The 9,845-nt window shown below is 39.3% G+C and overlaps 1 protein-coding gene across 1 annotated transcript in view; it reads left to right on the forward strand.

The window, feature by feature from the left end:
* Positions 1–9,845, forward strand: part of col7a1 (collagen, type VII, alpha 1) — a gene marked incomplete in the record, with an annotated part of 65,431 nt that overhangs the window by 10,218 nt on the left and 45,368 nt on the right. Inside the window, 25 exon segments of the mRNA XM_014009010.1 lie at positions 1–152; positions 1,098–1,214; positions 2,037–2,201; positions 2,326–2,451; positions 2,558–2,704; positions 2,974–3,096; positions 3,255–3,521; positions 3,607–3,750; positions 3,866–3,997; positions 4,791–4,937; positions 5,054–5,191; positions 5,279–5,428; positions 5,516–5,652; positions 5,766–5,892; positions 5,980–6,123; positions 6,875–7,044; positions 7,377–7,418; positions 7,501–7,527; positions 8,303–8,347; positions 8,468–8,584; positions 8,666–8,737; positions 8,832–8,867; positions 8,942–8,995; positions 9,076–9,150; positions 9,249–9,362. Coding sequence (XP_013864464.1) covers positions 1–152; positions 1,098–1,214; positions 2,037–2,201; positions 2,326–2,451; positions 2,558–2,704; positions 2,974–3,096; positions 3,255–3,521; positions 3,607–3,750; positions 3,866–3,997; positions 4,791–4,937; positions 5,054–5,191; positions 5,279–5,428; positions 5,516–5,652; positions 5,766–5,892; positions 5,980–6,123; positions 6,875–7,044; positions 7,377–7,418; positions 7,501–7,527; positions 8,303–8,347; positions 8,468–8,584; positions 8,666–8,737; positions 8,832–8,867; positions 8,942–8,995; positions 9,076–9,150; positions 9,249–9,362 — 2,968 coding nt within the window.

Genomic DNA, 9,845 nt, shown 5'->3' on the forward strand with positions numbered 1-9,845 from the left:
AGGTCAAACATTTGAGACAGTTGAGCTTGCAGGAGACAGTGAGTTCTATACTCTGTCCAGACTCCAACCTGAAACTGAATACATCGTCACGGTCCTCCCGCTGTATGAGCAAAACACAGAGGGGCCTGGAGCAACAGCCAGATTCAAGATAGGTAAAACTGTTTTCAATTGTTTACCACACTGAGCAGCTCGAAACCCAATGTTCATTGTGCTCTCATCCCATCAAAAAAGCCTTCTTTAAAGATTTTATTGTAAGAAGTCTGAAATATTTAAAACTGGAGCACATGGAGTTCTTAATCTGAACTTTATTTATTTCCATGGAGAAASTAAACACAGAGGCCAAGAAACCACTTGTGCCTTAAACCAGGCTAACACCTCCCCTCTTTGCTCTAATATGTAGGATGTTTCGATTATTTACATGCACTTTTAGCCTAAGAGGAAAATAATTTTAAAAAATATGTTTTTCAATGGAAACCTTTTGTTTAGCTGACATTTTGTAATTCTAGTAAAATAATCTGTTTTGTCTTTCAAAGCACCAAAACAGGAAGCAAAAAAAAAAACAAACAGCACAAACCACTACAGCAATAACTCCCTCGGTTGTTTTCTCTTCAGTAAATCACGCAGATGTGGTTGTTTACATCGGTTTGGAGAACATTTAYATGAACATAYRTGCTTCTTATATGACACAAACAAATGTCTAACTAAAACCCATGGTCGTGTTTGAACACTGAGTCATTGCAAAACTGCTGATCTGAGCTGAAATACTTGGAAAGCTGTAGAACAATTTGTGTTTTTTTTTTCAAGTTCATGTTTGACACACTGTGGAACACAAGAAACTACCCCCCCCCCCAAAAAAAAAAAAACAATGTTAAAATGTAGCTTCATTTAATGAGGACCATTTGGAATGAAGCCMAATTTAAACAGATACAGTAGATGATGCCAGTTTTAGCTGACAAATGAGCAATCGCAATAAAACATAAAAGTGTAATAAAGTGTGCCTGGTAACTGTGTTGTTCAAACAGTGCCTCATATACTGTATGGTTCAGGTACAACATATCACTGAATTACATACAGTTTATTTGTTGTCTTTCCCTCAGAGCGTGAAGAACARCAGGTCCTCAGAGCAGCCACCACCGAACCCTCGTCAATCCGCCTTAACTGGAGACTCATTCGGTCGGCGCAGGGGTACCGCCTGGAGTGGAGGGAGGGGCAAGGTCAGATGAATAAATTATCTAGATACACGTTTGTCATCCATTAAAATCATAAACTCCTAATAATGTTTTAAAATGAAATATTTTATTGTTATAAAAATAATAAAACAAACAATACTCATCTTTTTATTAAAACAAATTTTCCACTTTATTTCTGCAAAATGTTTGAATAATGTAGCAATTCAAATATATTTTTTTAATTTTAAATTTTATATTTTGTAAATAAATTTTATTGTTATATATTATTATAAATTTTACTGTTATTTCACAGGTAGATCCCAGTGAGAKCACAGATCTCTTTTTCAAGGCCGGCCTGGTCCTGAAGACAACCTATTGTACATGTTTTTAGGAAATGAAAGTTGTATTTATTTATTTGTAAATTTAGATATGTTAACACAGATTCACAGCTGAAGAAAGGGTTGACATTCTTTTTGAACTATAGCGTGTAAACATGTCTTGTAATTTACATTTATTCAAGGCAACTTTTTTCAACATCTATTGTAGGGATAAATATGAATCTTGAGCAAAACCGTGCACAATCACCCCTAGAACCTGCTGCCATYACCACATAATCCAGTGAAAACTGATGAAAAGTTAAAAAAGAAATTGCCACAAAGTAGATGTCACTAATAAAGTTTTCTTTTAAATTAGGCTTAACTCCTGTGTTTTCGATAAGACTTTTCATTAAAGTTAATTTAAAGTGACTGATGTGATTGTTGTTTCTACAAAACTACTTGTTTATATTTCAGTTTCTTTTTTGGACTGAAAGAATGTTTTTAACATTTAGATGAGAAATGATGATTTTAAAACCATTTAATCTTGAAGTGTTGTTTGCTCCATCAGGGGGTGCTGTTCAGAGTCTGTCCTTTCCTAGAAGCACCACCAGCTACGAGCTGACAGGCCTTCGCCCACAAACAGAATACGTCTTCACCTTGTACACCCTGTTCGAGGGACGGGAGGTGGCTACGCCTGTCTCCACTGAAGACAAAGGTCAGCCAGAACCTCCAAMCTATTTTCAGATGAACTAATGAGTCATAAAAATGCTCTTATATCATTTGTGCTTCTGAAGGTGATTTGTTTTGGCATAACTTTTTTTTCTGATGTGTTGTTGCAGAGGCCCAGCCTGTAGGAAGCGTGTCCAATCTGAAGGTGGTGGAGACACTGGRCAGTACCGTCAGACTTGGCTGGACGGGCGTAGCTGGAGCCACACAGTACCGAATCATCATCCTGAACACAGATGGTACGTTTTAATCATTGAAACTAGAGTTTATCTTTATTTCTGTGTTACAAAAATGAATAAAACCATCATTGAGACTTTCTTTTCTGCATGTTTATTGTCACGTCAGATGGAACAGAGAAACTCCAAACTATCCCTGGAGACCAGACGACCTTTGACCTCAGAGACTTGATAGTTGGAGTGTCRTATGGCATCAGTGTCACAGCACTGGTGGGAGAGAATGAAGGGGAAGCAGTTACTGTTTACATCAAACCAGGTGAGCAGAGCTACATACAGTAGGCCTGTATTTTCTTTCTTCTATCAATTCCTACATWTAAAAATGTAGACTCTGTGCATGTGCTTGTGTGTTGGTTGGGATTTTAAGGACATGATAAAACACAGACTTTTAAGTATTTCATCTTTAAAAACCTGCCGACCCTTTCTCCATTTTGTTAAAGTACAAACCTGTAAAATGTTTGAAATGCATTTGAAATATTTAAGCAATAGTTATTGTATCATCTTGGGCATTTTGGTGTTTTGTTGCAGAGCAACAAATAGGGAGAGTGACCAGTCTCAGGGTCACAAATGTAAACAGTCGGAGAATTCGAATTGCCTGGGATAGAGTTACCGGAGCTACCGGTTACAGAGTCACCTGGAGACAAGACGAAGGTAAATAAGCAACAATGTTGACTATTTTCAGATGTTTTTTTTTCYTTTTTTYWKTTTTTCAAAAGATTGTGAGATAAAATATTCACCTCCACCTAGTTGAGGAGGTTTTGGACACACAACGTCACTTGTATTTTAGTACTCTCTGTTCTGCTCTACAGAAGCAGAACGATCCCGTCTTCTGGGAGCAGAGGCCACAGCTTTCACCATCGATGGTCTAGATCCGGATGAGGAACTGGTGATTGGTGTTGCAGCTATTGTTGATCAACGTGCTGGAGAAGTGGTCACACTGTCTACACGGACTAACCCCGCCAGTGGAACATTGTCTGGATTTCGCGTCACAGATATCTCGTCACAGAGGATACGTATTGCGTGGTCACTTGTTTCWAGGGCAACAGGATATAAGATCACTTGGCGCAGTGATGATGGTAAAGATGTATATAATCCTTGATGTGTATTCCAAATGCACAAGACTTTGAACGATGAATGTTRAGATATGTCATTCTTGGGCAGGAATTGAAACAACTAGTACCGTAGCTTCCGATGTTTCTTCCTACACAATTGATAGACTTCAGCCGAATTCAGCCTACACTGTCCAAGTTTCTGCACTGACTGGCTCTCGAGAGGGAACCCCTTCTATTCTGAATGTTAGAACAGGTATTTAAAGAATAATCAAATAGTCAATGTTGGTGTTTTCAAGAATATCTCTGCTGTAACTGAGAAATGTTTTTTAAAATTTAATTTAATTYAATTTTTTTGTTCTGACTTGCAGAACCAGACCAGTCAGTTGTTGGGACTGTGACATCTTTGCAAGTCCTGGAGACCCGAGGAGAGGTTGTCCGGGTCACTTGGGTTGGTGTKCAGGGAGCAACAGCTTATCGCATCTCTTGGAGGAGAACAGACGGTTAGTTTTCKTTYAGCTTGAGWATKCAGRGTGRCTKTGGTGKACTGGTTAGGRCAGYTGTCCTGGACCTGGAAGGTYACTGGTTCGATCCCCTGTRCCAGSCGTCTCAGTCRTTGTATCCTTGGGAAAGACACTGYACCCATTTGCCTACTTCTGGTGCTYAGAGTGTCCGGTGGCACMGATGCATCGCAGCCCCGCCTCTGTGTGTCCCAGGGCAGCTGTGGCTACAATGTAGCYTACCATCATCAGTGTGTGGATGGATGAATGTCTGAAGTGTATARYGCCTTGGGGTCCAGGTGGATTTGATAAGGCACWATWCAAGTTCAAGCCATTTACCATTCATTTTGGTGCAGTTCTCACAAAGTTTGTCACTTTCCTTTTTTATTGCAAAACTTCATCCTTCGTCACATCCAAAACTAAATCCCAAACAAAATCTGGTCAACCAATAAGGTGACCTCATCAGCATTTCTGCTTTGAAGCCTTRAAGGTGTCATGTTTCACTACAAATTAATTTTTAAAGTCCTTCTCTAGACTCCCAACATCTCACATAGCAAGCCTCTTCTCTGTCTTATGGTCCTTCTCTTTGTACACCAGTTTCTGTGTACACCACTGAGGGCAAAGGCTAAAGTAAGTTCTCCATAGCTTCCTGTCTGCAAATAAACTGGACCAATCTAAGGTTCCAGAGAGCAACTGATAATCTAAGACTATCAAGATATTTAATGGTTAGGAATCGCTGTTTTTGTAGACAGTGTGTCTTTCTTAACACAACTTCATGTTTTTTTTATTGCTGTAGGTGGTGTAGAGAGGAGCCAGCTGGTGGGTGGAGATGTGTCARCAGTGGATTTGGACCAGCTTGACCCTGGAGTTCAGTATGAGGTGCAGGTCAAGGCTTTAGTTCAAAACAGAGAGGGTACCCCTGTTTCTGTCAGAGTCACCACACGTGAGTCCCGTGTTCCAGTACTCTGCTGCTTCTGCAATAATTCTTCTGATAAACCTCATAAATGATGGACACAATTAAATATTTTGTAATATTTCTCTGTCTTTTTATTTGCACAGCTGGTTATAACACCCCACCTCCCTTACTACCAACCACAACGTTACGGGTGACAGAAGTTAATCAGGAATCTGTGCGGCTTGGCTGGGCTCTTATTCCAGGAACAACAGGGTATATTCTCCATTGGAAAGAGGAGACTGGTGAGCAAAAAAATAAAAATAAAAATAAAAATCTTTAAATTTAGACTCTTGACAGTTTCAAAAATCATATTTATTAATGTTCATCAGATGTTGGTCAAGGATTGTCCGTTAGTCTCCCTCCGTCGTCCAGTTCCTATCTGGTGACCGGTCTGCGTTTGGGCCGTCAGTATAGATTTACCATACAGCCCACGTTTCCCAGCGGAGTGGCAGCAGAGACCTTTGTGGACGAGCGCACTGGTAACTCATCGTCACCTAATCCAACATACTCACTGTGCTCATGCTCACCTGACATTTGCTCGCCTCTCCAAACTGTTTTCTCTGTAGTGTGTCTGGGCGGACGTCTCGACGTGGTGTTTCTGGTGCCTGCATCTACTGATCGGATCGGTCTGGAAAGACCTCTGCGTGACCTCCTCACAAGTGCAGCCGGGTCACTTGCCACCATTGGGCCTCGAGACTCACAAGTATTCTTGATAAATAAGTCCCAAAAATACCACAAGTAGTTACAAAACAGATAGTACTCACATTCACCTTTTACTTTTCTATCAATCTGATCATATGTTGTTATTGTTTTAAGGTAGGGGTTGTAGTTTATGGCTTCAGACCAAAAATATGGTTCCTGCTCAATCGCCACATCAGATCTGACACGCTGCTCCAAGAGATCCAGTCTACACCTTTTGACGAAAGCCCAGGGAATAACATTGGTCAGCCTTTTTTCCCCACACTTCTCTATAACAGTATTATCCGTGGTGCATTGTGGCTGTTGTGACATTAGATGCCTTCTGTTTTAGGTGAGGCAGTGACATTCACTCGTCAGTACCTTCTGACCCCCTCAGCTGGACGGAGACCTCGGGTACCTGGTGCTGTCGTCATCATCGCTGACAGAAAATCTGTCGACAACCTGACCCTCGCAGCCAACAGTCTGAGAACTACAGGTGTGGAGGGGCTGACCAGTCATCGCTGCCATTCTGATTTAAATGTAGACTGATGCAAACTGATGTAACCACCTACTATCACCAAGTCAGTGAAGATGGGCGTGTTTAATTTTAAGCTAGCTGCTAACCAGCTAAAAGGTTGCTAAGGAATGCCTCTGCTCCTATGCATTTGTTATAACCTTCTTGCAAGAGATGCACAGTTTCAGGGTTCCCGCAGATCCTTAAAAAGTCTTAAAAGGCATTGAATTCATCAATCCAAAAATAAGGCATTATTTAGCCTTAAAATGTCTTAAATCAATATTTCACAGGTCTTAAAATGTTAGGTTGTAAGAAGAATGATTGTATTTGTCTCAAATACTAAAAAATTATTAACATTTATTTAGTTTTTAAAAATTATTTGCCAAATTTAMTGCAGCTAGTTGTTTTGTGCTAAAATAAACATTTAGGTAAAATTGTTGCTGTTTTTTTACATTTGTGTTTATTGTGATGTTGGTCTTAAATTTAATTTCAAGTGGCATTAAAAAGCCTTAAAAAGTCTTAGATTTAACTTTCTTTAAGCTGTAGGAACCCAGTTCAACAATACTAAACTGGTTCCTTTTTGTCTAATTTTTTATTTTTTTCTATGACTTGTGAGTTTAGGCTACTTTTATGCTGATGAATGTTTTCAAGCCAATCAAAACCCTGTCTGCACAACACTGTACTGGACAAATTATATCCAACATGTTGGTGTGTGTGTGTGTTTGTGTGTAAGGTGTGACGGTGCTGGCTGTAGCTGTAGACCAAGCAGACACAGAGGAGCTGCGACGGGCCGTGACGGATCGCAGCACCCAGAACATCCTGTATACTCGAGATTCAGCTCAAATGAACACACTGCACGCTGACCTGGCAGACTTACTTTGTGGTATTGCCAGAATACCGGAGGTGAGAAAAAAGTGTGAATTAATGTTTTCAATGCTTTTTTTAAATTAAAGCCATGTCATGGTTTTCCTGTTCTGCTACTTTTTACTTGTTACTTTTCTCTACTGACTCTTTTAAGAAACATCTTAAGACATTTTTATTCAGACAGGCTTTTAGTTAAGTGTTTTTTATTGTGTTTTAATTGTTGTTTTTATCTGTGATCTGTTTTATTGTTTTTAATTATTTTTAATTATTTTTTTGCTTTCTGTGAAGCACTTTGTGATGTTTGTGTCTGTGAAAGGTGCTATAGAAATAAAGTTTACTTACCTACTTACTTACTTACTTACTACTTTTAGGTATCCCCAGGTTCAGACCAATGTACCGTTCAGTGTCCTCAGGTGAGATTAAAAAAAACTTTTTATTCATTTTGCCTTTTCGTTCCTGGAGATTCTAAATTAAAATGTCACTCATGTCTTTCAGGGTGAGAAGGGAGAGCGTGGTGAGAGGGTAGGTTTACATCATCACCATTTTTGATTTGTGCTACCAAGTTGTTTCCAAAAGAAGAATAACTTGCAAATCATTTTCCTTTACTCACAATATTTACCAGTTGCCTGTGTGTGAGCAAGTGTGTTTGAGCGATTGTAAAATATTTTATGAATCAATGTTTCATTGTCTGTAGAACTGATTAAYTAAGTCAACTTGATTCCAGATGGCAGCCAGAGCAAACTGACTTTAGCTAAATTAAATAGCATTTTTAAGTGGTAATTTTTACAGATATAAACCTTATATTTGGTGTGGTAGTAGCTGATAGTCATTCATAATACAAACTTTGAGCACTTACAGCTTTTACAGCATGATAGTTTAAAACATGCAAAATAACCAGGGGATAATGYATGCATTCCTTCAAGAAAAGCTACCTTTAATTACCTTTAATAAAATTTGAAGTAAAGCTGTTGTTTTAGTCCCATATRTTCAATTCAATTYAATTCAGTTTATWTACATAGCACCAAGTCACAACATAYGTTGTCTCRGGGCACTGTACATGAMAAAAGAACAATYTAAAGAAGAAGCCAGCAGATTGTGTTGAATCAYTTCATCACAGTCTCCCATCCTGAGCCAACTGGAGAGGAAAAACTCCCTGCTAATCAGGAAGAAACCTCCAGCAGAACCAGGCTCAGGACAGRYGGCCAAGGAGKATACTCATTTKATGTTTGCTTTACAGTTTTTTAAAACCTATTACTTTCATAAATGTTAAAAAACATTCTTTTTTTTTGTTCCACAGGGGGAGAGGGGCAGGGATGGTGCAGACGGACGCAAGGGGGAGCCTGTGAGTCAGTTTTGGCAGAGATATTGATGATTCTGTGGCATTACATCAAAATGTCCTGTTTTATAAAGATAAATATTAGTGCAAGATAATAATGAGTCCACCAWTGTTTACATGATGAAGGGTCGTGACGGTTTGCCTGGGAGAGARGGTCCCAGAGGTCCTGAAGGACGACCTGGTCCACCAGGACAACCGMTCTCTTTCGACCCCTCCGGGATAAAAGGTGTAAAGGGTGAGAGGGTAAGAAGAGCCTGTATCTTTGCTAATACATAAACTAAGGTGCCTAAATAAAACTAAATCTAGTGATGTGTTTCTGTTTAGGGCTTTCCAGGTGTTGATGGAAATCCAGGATTACCAGGAAGACCAGGTGCTCCTGGAAATGCAGGCGTCCCAGTAAGTAGGGCCACAAGAATCCACAGATTCTTTACACATTTTCAGGATCTTGGATTAGTGTAAAAGTTATRCCATCTCTTTGGCCTTCCTGTAGGGCTCACAAGGCCTCCCTGGAGTCAGAGGAAGCTCAGTGAGTAATCATCTGATCTGTAAACTACCCAGTGGATGCTTAAACACTGATGAGAATTGTTTCTCTTGTTTTAGGGGGAACCAGGTGGACAAGGGCCACCAGGGCTAAAGGGGGATAAAGGTGAACGGGTGAGATAAAACCTTTAAATGTTTGTACAAGTAAGTACTAAGCAGTTTGTGCTGGTTTGAAACTTTTGATGCTTTTTCAGGGTGAACCAGGTTCAGCTATATCTGGCGGGGGTCTTCCAGGAAGGAAAGGAGAGCCAGGCATCCCAGGAATACCGGTACAAAACCAATTCATAAGCAACACGGATAAAATATGCACATTTGGAAAGAAAAGGAATAGGTAACATTTGAAGAATTCTGCAATRCAAACCTTTAGGGTACTCCGGGTCGACCGGGCAGTGACGGGGCCAAAGGATCCCTTGGAGTTCCAGGGACACCAGGTCAGGATGGTCGTCCAGGGATACCAGGAACTCCGGGTGTTTCCATCAAGGTTTGTCTCTGATTATTTCAGTTTGGTAATTAATAAAACTCACAGCAGAGACTGTAAATTTCAAAAAACATATTTACAAATGTACAAAACATAAAAATGTTCTTATAAAACAAATACCTTTTAGATCTCAAATAAGCTCTGCCACTTTATATGGCAATGCAAGTAAAAAAATTACATTTTTAAATACATAATAAAAGTTGTGAAAATCTAGAACGCAGTATATAATTTGTGGTCAAGTAGATTAAAATACATCCTCCCTTTATTTTTTTAACTCAGTTTTTAGGATGAAGTTGTAGTTGTCAGAACTGACCACATGGTGGTAGCATTGAGCTTTCTGCACATCCCTTCAATGAAAGCCCAACAGCTCATGCTTTCATAAAGTCAATCTGAGTTTTGTTTGATTTTAAACTTTTAAAAAGGTTGATTTGATGAATGTTAAAAATTATAAAAAATACTATATATCTGGTTTATATTGCAATATAA

Source organism: Austrofundulus limnaeus, unplaced genomic scaffold (assembly GCF_001266775.1).
Source record: "Austrofundulus limnaeus strain Quisiro unplaced genomic scaffold, Austrofundulus_limnaeus-1.0 Scaffold55, whole genome shotgun sequence".
Lineage (NCBI taxonomy): Eukaryota > Metazoa > Chordata > Actinopteri > Cyprinodontiformes > Rivulidae > Austrofundulus > Austrofundulus limnaeus.